General features: G+C 36.1%; 1 protein-coding gene across 2 annotated transcripts in view; it reads left to right on the forward strand.

Moving 5' to 3' along the window:
* Nucleotides 1-25,392, forward strand: part of BTBD8 (BTB domain containing 8) — a 105,884-nt gene that overhangs the window by 46,889 nt on the left and 33,603 nt on the right. For both annotated transcript variants that reach the window (XM_082688672.1, XM_082688673.1), the window contains 3 exons: nt 11,336-11,425; nt 20,581-20,661; nt 21,898-21,994. In XM_082688672.1, the coding sequence (XP_082544798.1) occupies nt 11,336-11,425; nt 20,581-20,661; nt 21,898-21,994 (268 nt within the window). The remainder of the gene's footprint in view (nt 1-11,335; nt 11,426-20,580; nt 20,662-21,897; nt 21,995-25,392) is intronic.

A 25,392-nucleotide genomic window follows, 5' to 3' on the forward strand; every position in this document is an offset into this window, starting at 1 on the left:
TTATAGTTAATATTTGCTACTTTTTTTACATACCTAGAATTTTTTATTACATATGAAACATTATATTATATTGTTAGACTGTTTGAATTTTGTTGTGTGTCTTCAAAAAGTGTGGAAGTATGTTTTAACAGGTAATTTAGTTATTGTAGATCAGCTTAATCTTTATGAGACTTGTTTTTAAATTTTGTTGAAGTAGATCTAGAGTTACCTTTTCTCTAAATGCTGTATAGCTACTGGGATTGACTCTTTTGGGAGCTTTCCTTAGTGCTCCAGTTATTCAATTCTGGCTAGAAGGAACTTGAATGTCAACCAGCTCCCTGGCCTTTATTCTTCACCTGGTTTCATGGATCTTTACCCTGTGTGTGTGTAGATAATATTCAGACAAAACTAAGTCCTCTAATTTCTGGAGCTCTTTTTTCTTATAACTCCTGCTTCCATAGTACTATGCCCCATAAATTCCAGCTGACTCATCCTTCTGAAGCTCCTATATTAGTCTTCTCAACTCAGTAAGACAACCAGGCTCCCTCTGTGTTTGTAATCCCTGTGCCATGACCTAGAAATTGTTTCTAGAAAGAAAAAGCATCATAACTGTAAGGTGTATCTCACTGGTTTTCCTTTTCTTAAGGATCAGTCCTGTACTGCCTTTCTCCCCCCAGTGTCAAATTTTATTCTTTTATTCACTATTCTCCTTGTTAATATAGAAAAGTTATCTTTCAAAAGTAGAAGAATCCCTAGTTTTTTTCTTAATATAATTTATTTCTTAGAACAATTTTAAATTTACAGAAAAACTGGGAAGAGTACAGAGAATTTTCATATGCCTCTACACTCATTTCCCATATTATTAACATCTTATATATACATTTAGAATAGTACATTTGTTACAATTAATGAACCAATATTGGGACATTATTATTAACTAGAAGTTCATAGTTTATTCAGAATTCTTTAGTTTTTGCCTAGTGTCCTTTATTCCCCCCGGGGTCCCATCTAGGATGCCAAATTACATTTAGTAGTCATGTCTCCTTAGGCTGCTCTTGGCTCTAACAGTTCATAGACTTCGCTTGTTTCTGATGACCTTGACAGTTTGAGCTCTGGGCAAATATTTTGTAATCATTTGTAATCATTATGACTTATCACTGTTTATGTTAACCTTGATCATCTAGCTACGGTAGTTTTGAAAAAAATTTTGCACTGTAAAGTTATTCTCATCACCATCCCCAAAGTTACTTCCAACCCATCTCCCATTTGCACACTGTACTCTCTGGAAAGAAGTAACTGTACATAGCCCACACTTAAGGAATGGGAGTTATGGCTCATCTACTTGAGGGAATAGTGTCTATCTAAATTATTTGGAATTCTTTTGCACAAGAAATTTTCCTCTTTCTCCCCTTTTATTTATTTAATCATTTCTATATATCAGTATGGATTAATACTTATTTTGTACTTTGGCTTATTTATTTTTTTGCTGAAATTGTTACAGCTTTAGCTATAGGACCTCTTTCAATTTGTTTTTGTGTCCCTTTGACATCTCCCCCCAACATCATTGTGTGTGTGTGCGTGTGTGTGTATGTGTGTAGTAGTTCCTTATTTTTTGGACAATAAAAATGCTCTAAGCTCATATGTCCTAGATCCAACCATTTCTCTAATGAACCCTGGTTCTTTTATTCTGATGGTATTAGAAACTAGTATCTGGGTACTGGGTGTGCTTGTTTGCTGATTCTTTTAGGTCTCTCAGCTGACAGAACAAAGAAATGTATGTATGTATACTAATCTGCATATATGCACATAGCTATAAATATTTCTATATGAATCAATCTTTAAAAAAAAGATTTTATTTCTTTATTTTACAGTGAACATGAGCACACAAGCAGGGTGAAAGAGGCTCTCCACTGATCAGGGAGCCCAATGCAGGGCTTGATCCCAGTACCCTGAGATCATGACCTGAGCCAAAGGCAGATGTTTAACCAACTGAGCTGCCCAGGTGCCCCCTAAGTCCATCTTTATATTAAGCTAAATATAAATTATATTGATGTCTCCAGCACTAATCTGCCATCACACAGATCATCCTAGTCTACTCTTTTACTCATCTTAATCTTCTGTAGCAGTAACAAACTTGGCTTTCATCATCCAATATGTCCTTAATTCTTCAGTTCCAGTATTCCTGTATAATGGTTTCAGAATTAATTCCTACTTCATGGGAAATAACTTCACCAACTGGAGTACAGTGTTCCTTTGTCTTTATTCTTATAGTCTATACTCATTTCCAAAGTTATTTAGGTCAGGACCTTTCTTTTCTACTCCCTTCAGTGAGGTTATTTCATATATTTATATGCAGTTAGATTCTTCTGTCACAGTCTACATGTCACCCTAGGGTCCCCTGACCACCTCTCAAGTGTTTTTGTTTTAATTTATGTACATTAAGGTTCATTTGTGCTGTAAAGATCTATAGGCTGTATAAATGCATATTGTGTTACACCTATCATTACAGTATTATACAGAATAGTTTCAACTAAAATTTCCCTGTGTTTGATGCCCTCTCCAAATTTCTGGTAATTTTTTTTTAATTTATTTATTCGACAGAGAGAGAGATCACAAGTGGACAGAGAGACAGGTAGAGAGAGGGGGGGAAGCAGCTCCCCACCAAGCAGAGAGTCCGATGTGGGGCCCGATCCCAGGACCCTGTGATCATGACCTGAGCCAAAGGCAGAGGCTTTAACCCACTGAGCCATCCAGGTGCCCCTCTGGTAATTTTTAAAACTGTCTTCACAGTTTTAACTTTTCCAGGATGTCATATAATACAAACAGCATGTAACCTTTTCAGACTGGTTTCGTTTGCTTAGTAATATGCATTTAAGATTCATCTGTGTTTTTGTGTAGTTAGAGACCTAATTCCTTTATTATCACTGAGTAATATTCTGTTGTTAAGAATATATCACAGTTTAGTGATTCATCTATTGAGGGACATTATGGTTGCCTTAGACTTGGTGATTATGAATAAAGTTGTAGACATTTGTGTGCAAGTTTTTGTATGGCCATAATTTTCACATCAAATGGTTAAATACCCAGGAGTGTGACTGTCAGATCATATATGGTAAGATTATGTTCAACTTGGTAAGAAACTGCCAAACTATCTTTCAAAGTGCCCATACCACTTGCATTTCTTTCTTTCTTTCTTTCTATTTATTTGAGAGAGAGAGAGAGAGAGAGTGAGAGAGAGATAGAAAGCATACCCAAGAGTGGGGGGTCAAGGAGGGGCAGAGGAAGAGAGAAAGAGAACCTTAAGCAGGCTCCATGTCCAGTGGGGGCTGATTTGGGGCTTGATCTCATGACCCTGAAATCATGACCTGAGCCAAAATGAAGAATTGGTCACTTAATCAACTGAGCCACTGAGGCACCCCCAACTTGAATTTCTACTGGCAGTAGTGAGAGTTTCTTTTGGTCCTCATCTTCATCAGGAAATGATTTTGTCTATTTTTTTGGAATTCAGTCATTTTGTGTATTGGTATCTCATTTTACTTTTTTTTTTTTAACTTTTAAAAAATTTTAAGTAGGTTCCATGCCCCAAATGGGGCTTGAACTCACAACCCTGAGATGAAGAGTCAACATGCTCTACTGACCAAGCTAGCCAGGTGCCCTCATTTTACTTTTTTCCTAATGACAGAGGATCTTGAGGATATTTCACATGATTATTTGCCATCTGTATATCATTGGGAGCTTTTTTTTTTTTTTCCAGATCTTTTGCTCATTTTAAAGTAGGTCGTTTGTTGTCAAATGTTGAATTTTAGGAATTCTTTTATATTTTGGATGGAAGTCCTTCATCTGAAATGTGATTTGCCACTACTTCCTCCCTGAGACTTGTCTTTTCATTCTCTTAACAGTGTCATTTACAGAGCAAGTTTTAAATTTTTTGTTGAGTTAAAGTTGACATACTTTGTTTCAAAGGTGTTCAACATTATCATTCGATATTTGTATACATAGTGAAGTGATCACCAAATCTAGTTATCATCCATCATCATACAAAGTTATAAAAAAAATTTTTTCCCTTGTGGTGAAAACTTAAGATTTACTTTTTGGGCAGCTTTCAAATATACAATAAAATATTACTGATTGTAGTTGCCCTGCTAAAGTTTTTAATTTCTTTTTCCATTAGGTTCTACTTTTTAAAAAAATTAACATATAATGTATTATTTCTTTCAGAGGTACAGGTCTGTGAATCATCAGTCTTACACAATTCACAGCACTCACCATAGCACATACCCTCTCCAATGTCCATCACCCAGCTACTCTGTCTCTCCCCTCACAGCAGCCCTCAGTTAAGTTTTGAATTTTAATAAAATTGAACTTAATGGTTTTTTCTTTTTCTTTCTTTCTTTATTTTTCTTTTTATTTTCTTTCTTTTTTTTGTACTTTAATATTGTATCTAAATTCATCATCAAACCCAAGATCCTATGTCTTCTTCTGAAAGTTTAGGGTTTTGTATTTTATATTTAGACCTCTGGTGAATTTTGAGTTAACTTTTGTGTGAGTAAAAGGTCTGTGTCTAGGTTTACTTTTTTGTATGTGGATGTCCAATTGTTCTGGAACCATTTCATAAAAAGACTTTCCTTTCTCCATTAAATTGCCATGGTGCTTTTGTCAAAACTCAGTTTTAACCATATTAGTGTAGATCTGTTTCTGGCCTCTGATCTATGTGTCTTTTCTTTCAACAGTACACGATGTCATGAGTACTGTTAACTATATAGTTTCTTTTGAAATCAGGTAGTTGGAATCCTCCAACTTTGTTCTTCCTTTCCAGTTTTTATTGGCTATTTTTGCTTTTTTGCCTTTCCATATAAATTTTATTTAATTAATTTTTTTTAAAGATTTTTTATTTATTTGTTTGACAGAGAGAGATCACAAGTAGGCAGAGAGGCAGGCAGAGAGAGAGAGAGGAGGAAGCAGGCTCCCCACCGAGCAGAGAGCCCGATGCCGGGCTCCATCCCGGGATCCTGAAATCATGACCTGAACCGAAGGCAGCGGCTTAACCCACTGAGCCACCCAGGCGCCCTATTTATTTAATTTTTTAAAAAGATTTTATTTATTTGAGATAGAGTGAGAATGAGCAAGAGTGAGAGAGAGAGTGCACACAAGGTGGGAGGAGAAGCAGAGGGGGTGGGAGAAGCAGTCTTTCTACTAAGCAGGGAGCCCCACATGGGTCTCCATCCCAGGACCCTGGGATCATTTCCTAAGCCAAAGGCAGACACTTCACTGACTGAGTCACTCCAGGAGCCCCCCTCTAATATAAATTTTCTACTTTTTTTTTTTTTAAGATTTTACTTATTTATTTGACAGAGATTACAAGTAGGCAGAGAGGCAGACAGAGATTGACAAGGAAGCAGGCACCTTGCTGAGCAGAGAGCCCGATGTGGGGCTTGATCCCAAGACCCTGGAATCATGACCCGAGCTGAAGGCACATGATTTAGCCCACTGAGCCACCCAGGCACCCCTAATATAAATTTTAGAATCACTTTGTCAATATCTATAGAATAGCTTTCTGAGATTTTGATTGGAATTACCTAAATTTTTAAAGTCATAAATTGGTGAATTTTGTCAAATGCTTTTTGGCATCTATTTTAATGATCACACTTTTTCTCCTTTATTTTGTTAATATGCTAGATTACGTCACTTGAATCTGAAATGTTAAAGCAATCTTGCATTCCTATAATATTTCAACTTGATTATGATATTTTATTCAATGTATTTATTGCTGGATTCAGCTTGCTAATATTTTGTTGAATATATTTTCATCTATATTTCTGAGACAAGTTGACCCATGATTTTCCTTTTTTGTATTGTTCTTGTTAGGTTTAGGTCTCAGGATTATGTTGGCTTCATAAAATGAGTTGAAAAGTATTTTTTCTTTTTTTTCTATTTTATTTTTAATAAAAATTTATTTGAGGATGATTGATTTTATATCTTCTTTAAATGTTTATTTGACTTCACTGGGGATGTCATCTTGGCCTGTAATTTTCTTTCTTAAGTAGATTTTATTTTTATTCTTTTCTTACAGTTAAGTTTATTATATTTAGAATTCACAGAGACCCCGAATCACTAAGGAAATGTTGAAAAACAAAAATAAAACTGGCGCATCACATTACCTGATTTCAAGCTTTACTACAAAGCTGTGATCACCAAGACAGCATGGTACTGGCATAAAAACAGACACATAGACCAGTGGAACAGAGTAGAGAGCCCAGATATAGACCCTCAACTCTATGGTCAAATAATCTTCGACAAAATATACAGGAAAAAATATACAGTGGAAAAAAGACAGTCTCTTCAATAAATGGGCTGGGAAAACTGGACAGCTATATGTAGAAGAATGAAACTCGACCATTCTCTTACACAAAGATAAACTCAAAATGGATAGAATTCACATATAATCAAATTCAGACAGTTAAAAGTCCAATTTGATGAGTTTTTTTTAATTTTTAAAAATTATAAAATTTTATTTCCACTGTAGTTATCATACAGTGTTATATTAGTTTCAGGTGTACAATATAGTGATTCAACAGTTCTGTGCATTACTCAGTGCTCATCATGGTAAGTTGTGCTGTTAATCCCCTTCACCTGCTTAAGTCATCTTCCTCCCTTCCTCCCCTCTGGTAGCATCTGTTTGTTCTCTATAGTTAATAGTGTGCTTTTTGGTTTGTGTCCTTTTTTCCTCTTTGTTTTGTTTCTTAAATTCCACATATGAGTGGAATCATACAGTATTTGTCTTTCTCTAGCTGGCTTATTTGACTTAGCATTAACACTGTCTACTGCCGTCCATGTTGTTGCAAATGGTAAGATGTCATTCCCATTAAATAATATATATACCTCTTCTTTATCCATTAATCTATCAGTGAAAACTTGGGTTGCTTCCTTCAATATGGCCATTGTAGAAAATACTGCTTTAAACATTGGGGTGCTTGTGTCCCTTTGAATTAGCATTTCTGTATTCCTGGGTAAATATCTACTAGAGTAATTGCTGGATTGTAGGGTAGCTCTATTTTTAACTTTTTGAGCACCCTCCATATTGTTTTCCACAGTGGTTGTACCAGCTTGTGTTCCCAGCAACAGTGCATGAGGTTCTTTTTCTGCATATCCTCACTGACACTTGTTGTTTCTCATTTTTTTTTTTTTTTAGTTCTTCCGACAGATGTGAGGTGATATGTCACTGTGGTTTTGATTTATATTTCCCTGCTAATGGGTGCTATTGAGCATGTTATCATGTGTCTGTTGGTTATCTGGACATCTTCTTTGTAGAAATGTCTGTTCATGTCTTCTGTTCATTTTTAACTTGAATTGTTTGCTTTTTTTTTGGTGTTGAATTGTGTAAATTCTTTATGTATTTTGGATACTCTTTGTTAGATATGTTATTTGCAATTATCTTCTATTTCATAGGTTGTCTTTTAGTTTTGGTGGTTGTTTCCTTTGCTGTGTGGAATTTTTTTATCTTCATGTAGTCCCAGTAGTTTATTTTTGCTTTTGTTTCTCTTGCCTCAGGAGACATAGCTATAAAAATGTAGCTATGGCCGAGGTCAGAGTATTTAACTGACTGCTCTCTTCTAGGACTCTTAGGGTTTCACTCCTCTTTTTGCTAGGATTTCCAGGTCTCACTTTTAAGTCCTTAATCCATTTTGAGTTAATTTTTTTATATGATGTGATAAAGTGGTCCAGTTTCATTCTTTTGCTTGTAGCTATCCCTTTTCCCAACACCATTTTATTGAAGAGACTTTTTTCCCATTGTATATTCTTGTCTCCCTTGTTGAAAATTAATCCTTGTCCAGATTAATCATGGGTTTATTTCTAGGTTCTCTATTCTGTTCTGTTGATCTATTTGTCTATTTTTTCCAGCACTATACTCTTTTGATTACTACAGCTTTGTAGTATATCTTGAAATCTGAGATTGTGATACCTTCAGTTTTATTCTTTTTTAGAATTGCTTTGTCTAATGGTCTTTTGTAGTTTCATATACATTTAAGATTATTTGTTTGAATTTAGTGAAAAATGCTGTTGGTATTTTGATAGGGATTGCATTAAATCTGTAGATTGCTTTGGGTAGTATAGGCATTTTAAGATTTTTTATTTTTAATTTAATTTATTTATTTGACAGGGAGAGACAGTGAGAGAGGGAACACAGCAGGGGAAGTGGGAGAGGAAGAAGCACACTCTCCGCTGAGCAGGGATCCTGATGTGGGGCTCGATCCCATGCCTCAGGATTATGACCTGAGCCGAAGACAGATGCCTAACAACTGAGCCACCCAGGCACCCCTAGACATTTTAACAATATTTGTCCATCCTATCCATGAGCATGGAGAATCTTTCCATTTTTTGGTGTTGTCTTCAGTTTCTGTTTTCAGTGTTTTATAGTTTTCAGAGTACAGATCTTTCACCTCTTTGGTTAGGTTTATTCCTAGGTATCTTTTACTGTTTTTACTACAATTATAAATGGGATTTTTTTTCTTGTTTCTCTTTCTGATACTTCATTAGTAGTGTATAGAAATGCAGTGGATTTCTGTATAATGATTATATGTCCTGTGACCTTACTGAATTCATTTATCAGTTCTAATGGAAATTTGGTGGAGTCTTTAGGGTTTGCTATATATAGTATGTCAACTGCAAATAGTGACAGTTTTACTTATTCCTCATTAATATGGATGCCTTTTATTTCTTTTTCTTGTCCAATTGCTGTCACTAGGACTTTCAGTACTATGTTTAATAAAAGTGGTGAGAGTGGACATCTTTGTCATGTTCCTGACCTTAGGGGAAAGCTCTCTCACCATTGAGTATGAAGATGGCTGTGTGTTTTTTATGTGTGGCCCTTACGTTGAGGTATGTTCCCTCTAAACCTACTCTCTTGAGGATTTTTTTTTTTTTTATCATGAATGGATGGTGTACTTTGTCAAATGCTTTTTTAGCATCTATTGAAATGATTATATGGATTTTATCCTACTTGTGTTGATGTGATGTATTGCTTTGATTGATTTGCAGTTACTGAATCACCCTTGCATTTGCATCTCCCACTTGATCGTAGTGAGTGATTGTTGGATCTGGTTTACAAATATTTTGTTAAGGATTTTTGCATCTGTGTTCATAAGAGATATTGGCAGTTGCCTCAGTGGAAAAAGTTACCTAAAATTCTTGGGTCAGGGACACCTCGGTGGCTCAGTTGGTAAGCGTATACTTTCGGCTTAGGTCCTGGGATCAAGCCCCACATAGGGCTCCCTGCTCAACAGGAAGCCTGCTTCTCCCTTTCCCACTCCCCCTGTTTGTGTTCCCTCTCTCACCGTGCCTCCCTCTCTCAAATAAATAAAATCTTAAAAAAAAATACTTGGGGGGCGCCTGGGTGGCTCAGTCGGTTGAGTGTCTGCCTTCGGCTCAGGTCATGATCTCAGGGTCCTGGGATCAAACCCCACATTGGGCTCTCTGCTCAGCAGGGAGCCTGCTTCCCCCCTCTCTGCCTGCCTCTCTGCCTCCTTGTGATCTCTCTCTCTCTCTCTCTCTCTAATAAATAAATAATTTTCAAAAAAAAACCTTGGATCTGCTCTTTTGTTTTCTCTCTTATAATTTGTCTCAAAATCTACCATGATGCTTTCAAATCATTCTTGCTTTCTTAAAAAAATTTCTATATATATTATGTATATATATATTTATATGTATTTCCCATTTTTCCCCAGCTGTTTTCAGGAGTGTTGATCTGAGACAACCTAGTAAACCATTGCCAGAAGCCTATTTTTCTTCTCCTTCTAGCTCTCCATTCTTCCATACCATTCTCCACTAGAATATAACATTGTTCTGTGTATCTCCTTTAGTGCTATATTCCTAGCACTTATAATAGTGCCTAGCACTATTATACATACTTGTTGAATTAAAGAATGAATGGACATTTTATGTGAGAAGGTAGAATGAAATTCAAAAGAAAATATCTTTTTTATTATTTCTCACATCTAAGATACTGCTTTTCTTTAGCACAATTGGGTAAATTCTGAACTTGAACTCAGGAACTTTATGGTTCTAGTGCCTTTCTTATTAAGACTCCCTTAAAATGTTAAATAACATCTTTTGTTCTTTATTTCTCCATTTGCAAATAATTTATTACTCTTGCTCATGAAAACAGTTTCAATCATTATTAAAGGTAAAGAGCTTTAAGAGGAAAAAATAAGATAAAAAGGACATTGGAATTAATGTTCTAATTAAATAACCAAAATATTTAGGTATATGAGGGTGCCTGGGTGGCTTAATTGATTGTGTCCAACTCTTGATTTCAGCTCAGGTCATGATCTCAGGCTTGTGAGATAAAGCCCCATGTCAGGTTCCCTGCTGGGTGTGGAACCTCTTAAAATTCTCTGCCTTCCTCCTCCTTCTCCTCTCCCTCCACCTCTCCACCCCACTCATGCATGTGCTCTCTCTCTAAAAAACAAAACAAAACAAAATTTAGGTATAAATATCGGTTTATATTTTTTATTATTATAATCCTAACAGTAAATACAAACAAGACAAATAGATTATTATGTTTAAAGAGTTAAGATTTAGAGTTTCAGAGGAACCCTCCTACACTGTTGGTGGGAATGCAAGCTGGTGCAGCCACTCTGGAAAAGAGCATGGAGGTTCCTCAAGAAGTTGAAAATTGAGCTGCGCTATGGCCCAGCAATTGCACTACTCGGTATTTACCCTAAAGATACAAATGGAGTAATCCAAAAGGGTACGTGCACACAAATGTTTATAGCAGCAATGTCCACAATAGCCAAACTATGGAAAGAACCTAGATGTCCATCAACTGATGAGTGGATAAAGAAGAGGTGGGATATATATACAATGGAATACTCTGCAGCCATCAAAAAGCCGAAATCTTGCCATTTGCAATGACGTGGATGGAACTAGAGGATATTGTGCTAAGCGAAATAAGTCAATCAGAGGAGGATAATTATCATGTGATCTCTCTGATATGAGGGATTTGAGAGATAGGGTGAGGGGCCATGGTGGGTAGGGAGGGAAAAAATGAAACAAGATGGGACCAGGGAGGGAGACAAACTGTAGGAGTCTCTTAATCTCAGAAAATAAACTGAGGGTTGCTCAGGGGTGGGGGGAGATAGGGTGGCTGGGTTATGGACATTGGGGAGGGTATGTGCTATAGTGAGTGTTGTGAATTGTGTAAGACTGATGAGTCACAGACCTGTATCCCTGAAACAAATAATACATTATATGTTAATAAAAAATAAGTTTTTTGAAAAGATGTAGAGTTTCATAAAAATTATATTTTGCATAGTACATAAATGTTTACCTGTGTTTTTTCCCCTCCCCTTCCTTTTAGAGCCATTTTAAGTGCCAGATCTAGTTATTTTGCTGCAATGCTGAGTGGCTGTTGGGCTGAAAGCTCCCAAGAGTACATAACTCTTCAAGGGTAAGCATAATTCTTACAAGGCAGCTTGCCTACAAATAATACTTCATACAAAGCACTTTTTATGAATCTGATTTCCCCATGTGTTCAATGAAATGTTTCTCATGTTGTAAAATTCATCAAAGTACATCTTCTGAAAATGAGAGTTAGTATGAAACATTTAGCAATAGAGATAATGTGTCAGTCTTCTCAGGCTCTTATAACAAAATACTACTACTAGGTGGCTTAAATAACAAAAATTTATTTTCTCACAATTTGGCAAGATCAGAGTGCCAGCAAGGTTTGTGTCTTGTGAGAGCTCTTACTAGGGTTGCAGACCGCTGGTTCTTTGTATGAGCTTAATGACTGGCCTTTCCTTAGTGCATGGGTGCATGAGGAGATGAAAAGAAGCAAGAGGGAGAAAGAGAGAGCTCTCTGGTGTATCTTATATAAGGACCCTGATTTTATTTTATTTTTAATGTTTTAAAAAGATTTTATTTATTTATTTGGCAGAGAGAGACACAGCAAGAGAGGGAACACAAGGAGTAGGAATGGGAGAGGGAGAAGGAGGCTTCCTGCTGAGCAGGGAGCCTGATGTGGGGCTCCATCCCAGGATCCTAGGATCATGACCTGAGCTGAAGGCAGATGCTTAACAACTGAGCCACCCAGGTGTCCCTAATTTTTTTTTAATACTTTATTTATTTATTTGACTGCACAAGCAGGTGGGGCAGCAGGCAGAGGGAGAGGGAAAAGCAGGCTCTCTGCTGAACAGGAAGCCTGATGTAGGGCTCCATCTTAGGATCTTGGGATCATTATCTGAGCCGAAGGCAAACGCTTCACGGACAGCCACATAAGTGCCCCAAGAACACTAATTTTAGTACATTAGGGAGGGCCCCACCCTATTACCTCAGTCAACCTTAATTCCTTATAAGCTGCATTTCTAAATATAGCCACGTTGGAGAATTAGGCCTCAGTATATAAATTTGAATGGGTGGGGCTGTAAATATTCAGTCTACAAAAGGTAGTTTCTTTACTTTTCTTTTATTTTCTTTTTTCTTTTTTAAAGAATAACTTGGATAGGTGTGGATTTCATTGACCTACCATGAGGCAATGGTGAATCTGCACAATGGTGGGGTTTATATAAACTGCCAAGATAGTTATGAAAGATGAACTAGTACCTTAAATGGTAAGAAGGAACCTTTTTTGGTCACAGATGATCTCTGTGAGATTTTGTAGTAAGGGGGAGGGCTTTCTCAGTAGGAAAATTGCCTGGGAGTTCTGAGGGAAACTCTCAGCTCCGCATCTTAGCCAGAGGTTTGGGTGTAGAATAGTGATAGTGGCAATTCCATGACAATGGATGCATGGAAAGTATTGATAAAGTCTTACCATTTATTTGTCACCCTGGCCTATGATCTGGATTCTTGGTTGCAGAACATATATCCAAATGCTTATCATTTTATAAAAGATGGAGTCTTGGAATATTATTTATAAGAATATATAATGTGTTTTTATTTTGTCCTTTTTTCATATTTTATTCATTTAGTAGAAATCAAACACATGCAAAAGGACCCAACCCCATTTTCTTCATACTAGGGCCCTTTGAAGATTGTGTTTTAATTATACTACTATAGTTTCAATATGCATATCTAAATGTATTTTGCAACCTGTCTTTTGGATGTAATTTCACCAGCTGCCACCATTAGTGATTTCAATTATGTATCCATGGAATTATGTGGATGCCCTTATTTACAGTGTGTTTTTTAAAGAAAAACAAAAGACTAGTGAAATATAGAGACAATAATGGATGACGTAAAATTGCATATAATCACCAACTTTTTACTTGATATTGCTACTAAAAGGAACTTCCTCTCTAACTAATTTGTCCTCCAGCCACATATGACAGATTTGTTTTTCTTCTGTTTTTCTGTCCCTCGCTACTACAGCATTAAAACATTACATGAATTGCTTTGGTGATGTTAAAAAAAATAATATTTACTCTAAGTAACCCTGTTTCCCTATTTTTTCCATGGGCTGCTCTTTTTTTTAAATTTACTTAAACAAATTTTAATTGAGAAGTAATTGATATTTAACATGTATTCGTTTCAGGTATATAACATAATGATTTGATTTATGTATATATTACAACACATATTTTTCATATGAGAATTTTTTAAATGTACTCTCTTAGCAACTTTCATATACATAACATAGTATTGTTAACTATAGTTACCATGCTATAAATTATATCCCTAGGATTTATTTGTCATAACTAGAAATTTATACCTCTTAAACATCTTTACCTTTTGCCCACCCTCCTACCCCCTGCCTTTGGCAACCAGGTGGTTTCTGATTATGGAAGATTTTATATGCCAACCTAAAGAGTTTATTATCTTGTGGGCAAAAGGAATGTATAGATGGAGCAGTGAAATTTTATCATCACTATTGAAAAACAATCTGAAATGTATATATCCTACTGTTAAGATCTCTTTTTTTATGATGAATTTAAAATATCCACTGAATATAGAAAGAATAGTACTAGTAGAGGCCAGAGTCTACACTGGTATAATTTTGGAAACTTGTCCAGGGACTGTGTTTCACAGTTTTTAGACATTATTTTAAAGAACTGTCGATCCACTCTCATTAGAACTGAATTTAATAGGAATTTAAATAAAGAGATAACTAATTTGACTCAAAAATGCAACTTTTGACATTTGTTAAAAATAATCACATGATTCTGTGTAGTGAGATGAAAGTCAAAAGAAGGATATGATTATAGGATCTTAATTCTACAGCAAGGGAAAGTAATTTAGAGAAAGCACATGTCTAATTTTTTTTCTGGAAGAAATCTTAGTCCCTTATAGGTTTAGTGACATCTTCTACTATCTGATGCCTATTATGTAACTCTTTCTTCCTTTCTCCAAATAGATTCTGTCCTCAGCAGTAATAATACCTTATAGTAACACCATGTATTTTCTGGGCTTCTTCTACATTTACTATGCCCTTTAATTTTTAGAATCAGTCTTTCAGAAAGCAGGTGTATTCATATACTGCAGATGAATAAAAACAAGATCAGTTAAATTAAATATCTTCCTGGAGTCGCCTCCTAAATAAGTGCTCATGCTGAATATAAATCACATGGTTTTTGATACTTAATTCAGTGTCCATTCCACCACAGTCACTGGAGAATTTAGAACTTTCCCACTGGCATGGGAACTCTTGAGTTAGTGCAGACTACTCTTCTGCTCCACTGTTTATATCAGTGATTTTCAAACCTTATCCTATAGGACCCTAAAGTTCTTGGCAGGTATGTTAGGGAACATGTGGCATGGGATTGGGATCTCAGGGGAAATGTGTATGTGAAGGGGCACTCCTTCAACCTTAGCTGCTCCACTTTTATCTGTTTTATATTGTTTAAGATGACCTTGGAGTTAAGCTGAGGAATAAAAGCAGTCCCTAATCAGCCCTCATGAGAGATCAGATTAAACAGTCAAAACCCAACAGCCTTTTGAAGGTAAAGCCTACTTACAAAGTCCATAGACAAGAACAAAGTAGTACCATCAACTAGTGGTCTCCATTACCTTACATGTAATTTTCCATCCTTGATAATGATGGATATGATGGATAAATATCTCCTCTTATAATCTGGCTTGACTACCACTGACCAACTTTAGTAGCTTGCTCAAGGGAAAGCCAAATGTAAGTAGCTAAACTTGTTTTAGTTGAGCAGTTGGCTCTTGGTTTCGGCTCAAGTCATGATCTCAGTGGGTATGAGATCGAGCCCCTCATCAGGCTTCGTACTCAGAGGGGAGTCTGCTTGAAGGATTCTTTCTCTTCCTCTCTTTCTGCCCCTCCCCCCAACTCCTGCGCGCGCGTGCGCGCGCGCACACACACACACACACACACACACACACACACACAGTCTCTGTCTCTCCAAAATAAATAAATAAAGCTTGAAAAAAAAATCACAACTTTTTGGACTTTTTATATATATTTTTAAAAGATTTTATTTATTTATTTGACAGAGAGAGAAATCACAAGTAGGCAGAGAGAGAGAGAGGGAAGCAGGGTAGGCAGAGAGAGAGAGGGGGGAGCAGGCTTCCTGCTGAGGAGAGATCTCGATGCGGTACTTGATCTCAGGACCCTGAGATCATGACCTGAGCCGAAAGCAGCAGCTTTCGCAGGTGCCCCAGGAATTTTTATATTATACTAAAGTAACCTACAAAATAGTTCTTACTTCACATTAGCTTATACTGTAAACTTGAGTGGATGTTCCCATGGGTAATGTAGTATAGTAGAAAGATCATGGACTTTGGTGTCATTATAGACAGTCCAACATCAGTCCTAACCTGTTACATTAGTTTAGGGACATTGCTTGCCTTACCTGAGTTTCCTAAGGTTATTGAAAGGATTAAACAAGATAGTACTTGGTATGTAGTATATAATGTTTACTAATACTTGTCTTTTCTTCTTCCCTAGATTAGATTATTCTCATTTTCTGGCGAGAAAAGGGTACAAGTAAGGGCCATTACCAATATCAGGACAGCAGTGCCTGCTTTGCTTGATCAGCAGCCCTTTTTGGAACTGTGCCATTGTTATATTGCAATGTATGCAGGATGTTTTTTGCAGTAGATTAGAATGAATTCCTATCTTTCCTTACAGAAAAGAATCATAGTGTTTTTAATGAATTGGTAACTCATAGACATAATGCACATGATATTTTTCAAGAGGGACGGCCTTCAATAAATTGAGATAGGAATAGCAGAGTCCCTAATCTAGTTCTACCTATGCCATGGTTTTGGGAGGTAAAAGGAAATCCTCCAGTTTTGGTGGAAGAGGGGGAAATTTTCCACATCCTGCACTGGAAATTGAACCACAGCCAATATAACTAACTCCACGTATTTACATCTTATGTAAATAGAAGTCTTTCAGTGGTGGCTTGGGGCTTTGGAGCAAAAATTTAGATTTTCTCAACTCCCTTGGAGATTCCTGGGATTGCACTGAATTTTCAGGATGATCTTCTAAAATATAAACTAGATGGATTTCTCTTCTGACCAAAATTGCTCAGTGCCTCCTCATCACAGTTAAAATCAAACCCAAATCTTTAGCACAGCCTGTAAGATCCTATATGATCTGGCTCCTCGGTTTTTTTCCATACTGTCCCACCAAAAGTTAACTATAGCCCAAATCTCCAGTTACCCCCTTTTATGTTATCTTATTGTGTTATTTTCATGGCACTTTTCACTATTAAAATTGTCTTCTTTATATCTTTGTTTATGTATTTACTCTCCATGTCCTCCCTCTAAAATGTAAGCTGCTTATAGCCTCAAGGTCTAGAATAGAGCCTGTCATTCAATAAATTTTGAATGTGAATGAAGTAACTTATGAGTGAGTCCTTATATTACTTTAGCCCACACACAAAGAATCCTTAAACTTTAGGAAGCACTAATGAAGCACAGAGATTTTAGCAGATGAGGTACATGTTTATTCTCTGGTCTTAGAGCTCTAATAGATTTTTCTCCTTGAGTCTATGCAATGTTTTTATATCCTAAAAGCTTTTATTCTGAGAGGGACAGCATTTTAAACAGTAAACATTTAAATTTTGATAGTGCTTTCAGTCTTTCCATTTAAACTGTAGGCTTTTGAAGTGATTTGTTGTTTTTCTAGGCCAGTTGATTATGTCATTATAAATACTTTTAGTAAAAATGCAAATAACTTACAACAATGTAATGAGAATGCAGCTTAGTAAAACATCTGTAAAGCTGCAGGAAAATGGTTTCTTGTCATTTTTATAACTATCATATATATTGATATATAAGCTCAAATATGTAGAGTTTGCAATTTATTTTAACAAAACTACTTTTGTTTTTATTTAGTCAGTGTTATCTTTTACTTAAATATGTCAAGTCTTGAAAGAAACTGTTATTTAAACATAAATGATTAGTTCTCACTAACAATAAGAAATGGCCCTTGAAATTTTGAGGAGAGGTGCACGGAATAGTATAAATTCTAGTAATTATGCTAGTGTTCTGGATTAACAGACTACAGTTAATGTGGCATAATTATTCTGAGACCAAATTTTCTCATATCCATAATATAAAAATGAGAATATGTAGAGATTTAACTTTTTTCCTAAGTATTAAAGATGTGGAGTTTCTTAAACAGCAGAAACCAGTACTTAGCCATTGTAGAAGACAGTAAATTTGCATAAAATTAATTGAAAAATACTTGTGTATTTTCAATGCAATGTTCCTCTGAAGGGTTAGGAAGATGCCCTAAGTGCCTTAATAAGCCATTCATTAAACATTCTTCAAACATTTACTGAGCATATGTTATATAAAGACAATAGAATCAGACACTTTTCTGAGTCCTTCCCTGTGGAACTTTATTTCTTTTTCTTCTTGCCTTCTTTCTTTCCTTTAGCAGATATTAGATAAAATTCTTTAAAAACTGTAGGAGGGCGCCTGGGTGGCTCAGTGAGTTAAAGCCTCTGCCTTCGGCTCAGGTCATGATCCCAGGGTCCTGGGATTGAGTCCCACATCGGGCTTTCTCCTCACCAAGGAGCCTGCTTCCCTTCCTCTCTCTCTCTGCCTGCCTCTCTGCCTACTTATGATCTCTGTCTGTCAAATAAATAAATAAAAACCTTAAAAAAAAAAACCACACACACACAAAAAAATCCTGTAGGAATCTTATCAGCACTGTTCCCACTGATTCCACTGCATAGCTCCTATATTGTGTGAGTGAAGAAAATTCTTCTCATTCTGGGGGGTATTGAATGAATGCTGACATTCAGCTGCTACTAGAAATGCAAGGATGAATCCAAGACACAGCCTACCCTAACAGAACTTAGTCTAGAAGGAGAAACAAACGTGTAAACAAAAATATTACAAGTCAGTTTGATAAATGATAATGGAAATGTATAGTGTAGTGTACTGCTTTAGAGCCTACACTTTAGAGTCAGTCAGCCTGGACTTATAGTGTATCACTAGCCTTTTGGCTATGGGCAAGTTACTTAATTTCAGTTTTTCATTATAATAAATAATAATAATATATGTTGTTAGTTATTATGTTGATAAAATGAGCAAATGGCATTCAAAATACTTACTAGCTCAGTAACTGGCTCATAAGTGCTCAATGAATGTTAGTTATTACTGTTTACCATTCAGCGATTTTTTTTTTTTTTTGCTTTGGGGACATTGAAGAAACATTCAGAGATAAAAAGCCACATGTCTAGTATCCAAAAGATGAAATAAGTAGAGAGGGACAGCATTTTAAACAGTAAACAGTTGTACTAAGGCATAGATGTATAAGGAATTATAAGTAGTTCAGGTATAGGAAATGATAAATATGTTCATTTATCTTGGAACAGTTGCTAGAGAGGGAGAACTAGAGGTCAGATGATAAAAGAACACTATATACCAAGCTAAGGAATTTGGACTTTTTTTCTATGGGCTGTGGAGAATTGTGGAAGGGTTTTCAGTCTAATACTAGTATGGGAAATGGGATATGAAAGGATTATTTCAGGTAGGAAACCCCCATGAGAGAGAACATATAATCATAGTACAGATGAGAGAAAATAAGAGGCTAACCCAGAGTAGTTCGAAGAGAAATAGAAGAGGCTGATTTGAAGAATTTTTGAAGGTATAAGTGGTGGGATATAATGAAGGAAGGAATTAAGAAGAATCTCAGACTCTAGGTTTATAGTTTATAATCTAGATGGTATTAGAGTTGAGGTGGGTGAATAATATGCTTTATTCCTGTTCAAAATAATATGCGAGAACTAGCAGATGAAGTAAGAAAGCATTTCTGCTATTATTTTTAAAAGATTTTATTTATTTAATTTAGAGAAAATGTGTGTGCAATCAGGGGCGGGGCAGAGGGAGAAAGAGCAGGAAAGAATCTCAAGCCGACTTCCCACTGAGCAGAGAGTGCTATGAGGGCTCCATCTCATGACTCTGAGATCATGACCTAAAGCCAAAATCAAGGGTCAATACTTAACTGAGCCAGTCAGGTGCCCTAAATTTCCTTTATTACTGATAAAAACTGTTAAAGCAGTAAAATGTGTGTTAATGCAAGAACCAAAGTTTACTTGCTTACTATGTCCCTTCTATGACAACCCACCTGAAAGTAAGTCTGACATTTGTTGTAGATGCACTTCTTCCCAATCACTTCTTCATACTTGTTCAGCAGAGAAGAAGGAAAAAGGAAATCCAGTTACCTCTCATCTTGAGCTCCTCCTGACCAATGACCAGTGATTGTTGCCCATGAACCAGATAATTCAGTCCCCTTGGCACAGAGGCAGAGGGTGAGACAAGATGCAAGAAGCCCTATAACAGTACTATGAACAAAATGGGAATAGCAGAAAGGAGACTGAATCTGGGGTATTGGGGGAGGTGGGAAAGAGGAAGGAGGCCATGAATTCAGTTTGAGATCCAGTAGTTAGTAGGACATAAAAATTATCACTCCAGGCTCCTTCTTTAGTCATGTCATTACTTTTCACCTATGTAACAGGGATTTTGGTCAAACTAGAGCAGCTGGATAGGTATTACAAATTCAGAAATCTGTACAGCATAACAAGAATCTTTCTAGTGGATAGAGTTGTTTATCTGGGGCTTTAAGAAGACCAGAGGCCATTTGCCAGTGATGCTGAGGAGAGGATTTTCTAATGAGCGAGAGATTGTATTGTGACTTCTCAGATCCCTTCTAACTCTAAAAGTTTGTTACAGGGACACCTGGGTGGCTCAGTTGGTTAAGTGTCTGCCTTCAGCTCGGATCACGAGTCTTGGGATTGAGACCCTTTCTGGGCTCCCTGCTCAGTAGGGAGCCTGTTCTCCCTCTCCCTCTGCTGTTCTCCCTGCTTGTGTTCTCTCGCTTTCTCTGTCAAATAAATAAATAAAAAATAAATAAAAGTTCATTACAGAAGATGCTCAACAGGTACCAGTGATTTAATAACATATTAATAACATTGTGTAACATATAAAAATCTATAGCTGCATTTATACTTCATTTTAGATTAATGGTATAACTGCATGGATATTATTTGAAGAATATATTCTTCAGGTAAAAGTGAGATTAAAACTTTATTTTGACTAAAATTTTATGAGAAAATAGAATGTATCATTGATATCAGTTAAACTTTAATTATTTCTGGATTTGAATTAAGTTTTCTTTTATTTTTTTAGTATAAACCATGTAGAAATGACTGTTATGATGCATTTTATATATGGAGGAACTTTGGACTTTCCAAACAAAGCTAATGTTGGGTATGTATTACTTTTTAGTGATTTTAAATATAAAAGTTTTAATACTTTGTGGTTTCTGCTTTGTTGAGCTATGTTGTAAAGTATCAGTGAAGTAAAAGCTTCACATTTATTATTTTGCCGTATCTTGTGTGTTGGGAATATCTAAAAACAGTAGATCACCTTATTTAGAAGAAAAAGATGATCTAGCAATTCATAGTTAGAAGACTAAGAAAAGTATTTGACTCTTATTTTGTTCAAAAATGCTTATATTTGTTTTGGAAAATAGAAATGGGTTTTTATAAAGTAAAATCGAATCTTTATCAAATTTTGAACATTTATCTTACCACTTTATTTTTAGATTTTAGGATTACTCTGTTAAGCAGCAAAAGAAAAGGAAAAAGAAAAATCTTAACATTACTTCAAGAATATAGGTATCCTGAAGAACAACAATGGTTGTGGAACTCTTCAGTGATATGCCATCTAAATTGCTAAAATCATTCTGGAAAGTGAAATATACCTTGCTCTTCTAATTTTTTTGATGTCCTCTTCTTTTATTGCTGTACGAATATCAAACAAATGAAAGCTGCTCCTTTAATTTAAATTTTCATTGGTTCCTTTAATTACAAACTGAATAAATAAAATTTTGGAGGGAAAGTGTCATGAGTCACAGGGATTAAGTACTGAAGTTTTCCCCCCTGGAAACCTATATGAAATTTTATAATGCTCTCAAGGCTTGTCGGTTTCCTAAATACCTAAAGGAAGTGTGGGACTGGGAAATAAACTTGCCAAATGAAAGAAGCAGTGGAAACTATGAGTCATTGGATACTGTTTCTAATCTCAGAGTCATTGATAGGGATTTTCATTATAATAAGCATCAATTAATTACCCTTCTCCCAAGTAAGGTTTTATTATACAAATTTGTTGCAAAGTGTTTTGTAACTTTTACAGCCTTCGAAGCAGCTTCCTGAACTTTGATATATATGGCATTGAAAATATGAGGGGATTTTGATTGAAACATCTCCAAATTTACTTCTTGTTATTCTCCACTAACCAAGTCATGTGACAGTGCTTTCAATTTTTGACCTGTGTCCTTTTTATTACCCATAAAGGATATTTATTATATAGCAGAGGGAGTTAGAGTTAAAATAATTCAGATTATTATTTTTTCTAAACAGACTATATATTATCAGGAAATTATTGTGTGTTATTTCTTGGTTTTTAAATTGGAGAATTAACATGTATCTATTTTTATTTTAGTCAGATACTCAATATGGCTGATATGTATGGACTAGAAGGACTAAAAGAAGTAGCAATCTATATTTTAAGAAGAGATTACTGTAATTTCTTTCAGAAGGTAATTATTGAGTCTCAGAAATCTTTTACCCAATGCTTAAAGTCACCCATTATTACCTACTGGATTTTTAACTCTGGTAGTGAATAGTGCTTTCAGTTTTAAAATATTAAGTCAGTTTAATTTATGGGAACTCTTGTTGAGAAACAGCTTGTATAGTATGTTTGCCAAAAACCAGAAATTAATTCAGATTATTTAGCTAAAATAAAATTCACATGCGTTTATCAAGATGACATACGAGCATCCTTTATAATTTAAAGGTAGAATATACACTTGGCACTCAATCAGGGTTTGGAATTAAGAGAAGACAGTCAAGGACCAAAGTTACCTTCTCCATTTATCAAACACATTTATCACAAGTGTTTCACTGATCATTTCCCCTGAAAGCACACTGTTCCTTCCTCTGACTTCTCTTTATAGCATGTACTTGGGGTGGAATATTAATTCTCTCGGTCTCCCCAGGTAGAATATGAACACTAACTTTAACTTTAGTTTATGCAAACATAAATTTATTGTCTAAAGAAGGATCTCATACTATGCATTTGTACAGATGTCATTTTGTACATTATTCTTAGATTCTCTATTGTTTTAATTTACTCTGTGACTGATAGGTTATTTTTTATTTTCTAATTTATGCTCTTTTACATTTTCTAAATTTTATACAATGGTCATGTATTACTTTTTAAAATATTTTATTTATTTGAGAATGGAAGAGAGAGAGACAGAGCATGAGCAGTGGGGGAGGGACAGACGGAGAGGGAGAAGTAAGTTTCCTACTGGGCAAGGAGCCTGATGTGGCCTTGATCCTAGGACCCTGGGATCATGTCCTGAGCTGAAGGCAGACGCTTAACTGACTGGAGTCACCCAGGCACCCCCATATATTACTTTTATAATCAACAGAAAAAACAAATCTTTTTTTTTTTTTTTTTAAGATTATTTATTTATTTATTTATTTGGCAGAGATCCTAAGTAGGCAGAGAGGCAGGCAGAGCGAGAGGGGGAAGCAGCTCCCTGCTGAGCAGAGAGTCCGATGCAGGGCTCGATCCCAGGACCCTGAGATCATGACCTGAGCTGAAAGCAGAAGTTTAACCCACTGAGCCACCCAGGCGCCCCCAGAAAAACAAATCTTAAAAGAATTGTTTTACATTAACATTTCCTTCTTTTTCTTTTTTAATTTTTTAAGATTTTATTTATTTATATGAAAGAGAGAGACACAGTAAGAGAGGAGAAAAAGAGGAGTAGGAGAGGAGAAGTAGGGTTCCCACAGAGCAGAGAGCCCGATGCAGGGCTCAATCCCAGGACTCTGGTTTCATGACCTGAGCTGAAAGGAGATGCTTAATGACTGAGCCACCCAGGTGCCCCTCAACATTTCCTTCTTACCGGGTACTTGAGACCACAGTATGCATTGTATGAATTGTAATTAGGTAATTTTAATAATTTGAATGATATTTAAATTTAGATTTTTGTGTTAGGTAGGACTTTGCCTACCTCTGTATAAGTTGTAACTGAGGAACCACTCCATGAATAGTTGCATATAGCACCACCTCCACTACCACTCACTCAGAGTTTACAGAGAAACAGTTATAAACTCCTCAGCTACCTTTAATCAGTCATTCACTCCAGTTGTTACAAGTAAGGGAACTAGAAGAAGAAGAGTGGTCTGTGGTGTCCTCAGCTTTGTAGAAGGTGAAGGATTAAGGATTTGATGAAAGATTTTCCTTCTCATTCATCTGCTTCCCCCATCTTCCCAGCCAAATTAAAGTTAGGAGGGAGATACAAACATATCCTGAATAAAGATTAAAGATAGAGGGTATCTGCAGTGAGGAGATGGGTATTACCCTCAGATGGACATATACCACATGTATAAAATCAACCCACTCTGGAGTTTCCATTTAAGAATAAAAGAAAATGGGGCACCTGTGTGGCTCATCTGCCTTCAGCTCAGGTCGTGATCCCAGGGTCCTAAGACCAAGCCCCACGTCAGGCTCTCTGCTCAGTGGGGAGTCTGCTTCTCCCTCTCTCTCTGCTTCCTTCTATCTTTCTCTCTCTCTATCAAATGAACAAATAAAATCTTTTAAAAAAAAGTTTAGTAAAGAAAAAGAATAAAATGGTAAGAGATTTCTTGGCGTCTGGAATATGTCTGAGAAACCAGTGAGAGTATACTCAAATGTGGGGATTTCTAAAGGGAGAAGTCAGTACTTCTTGGTTATTAGGGACAATTCCTATTATCATATATAGAAGAGAGTATGGGGCATCTGCTTTACATCCCAGTTAACATGGTAGATAAGGAAGGAAGAGGACCTTAGTGGTTCTGTGAAGATTAGAGGATGCTGGTACAGGGTCAAATGATGCTGTGTCCCACCTAGGGAAGCACTGTGCATCATGAACCACTAGAAGAATCTTTATCCACTGAGAAGCTAGAGTGAAGTCGACTCCTAAAAGAGTCATCAGCAAAGTCCATCAATATCTTAATTAGAGCAAACTCAGTGACATCAGCCTACTGCAGTGTTGTGTCTGGTTAGTTATATGGTCATACATAGCCCTCTTCCATAAGAGTTAGACCCATAAAATGGAGGAGAAGGAGAACAGACCATTCTCTCTATTCCCTATTCCAGATCTCCCCACCTGTGAATGTAGTAAGTGATGGGGGAGAGAAAGATGTAAGGTAAAATATAAGATAGGTGTTTAAACAGTATTGTGCTGAATTCCAGTACCAAAAATAACCAGAAAATACTAGAATTTGTCCATAATATCATTAAGGGATGGGAAAAAAAGGGAATTTGACACAGCATTGTTGCCAGCACTACTTAGGAAAAAAGTTTTATCTTAATATCTCTGAGCTGAGATTCCTCAACAAACCAGTTACATATAACATTTTAAAAATAATCTCTTCTAGGGATATCCTTTGGACCATTGCCTCTAGTTTTTAATATGTTTATGAGTATGTATAGGTTATTATAGACTTTCCATTATTCTGTCTTCCAGGTCATTGATTTGTTCTTCTGCTTCCTCTAGTATTTATTCCATCTACTGTATTTTTAGTTTCAGTTGTTTAGTTCTTCATGTCTGATTTTTTGTTTTGTTTTGTTTTGTTTTTTCTCTTTGTCGAGGGTCTTAGTGAAGTCCTCCATTCTTTTTCAAGTCCAGCAAGTGTCTTTATGGCCATTACTTTAAATTCTCTTTCAGGCATATTACTTATCTCCATTTTGTTTAGCTCACTTGCTGTGATTTTGTTTTGTTCTTTCATTTGGGACATATTCCTCTGTGTCCTCATTTTGTCTAATTCTCTGAATATATTTTTATGTCTAAGTCAGCTTTATCTCCTGCCCTTGAAAATAGTAGGGTTATGAAAAAGAGGTCTGGTGTCTGACAGTGAAGTGTTCCTTGTTCACTAGAACCTG

The sequence above is a fragment of the Mustela nivalis genome (assembly GCF_964662115.1).
Source record: "Mustela nivalis genome assembly, chromosome: 10".
In the NCBI taxonomy this organism is placed as follows: domain Eukaryota; kingdom Metazoa; phylum Chordata; class Mammalia; order Carnivora; family Mustelidae; genus Mustela; species Mustela nivalis.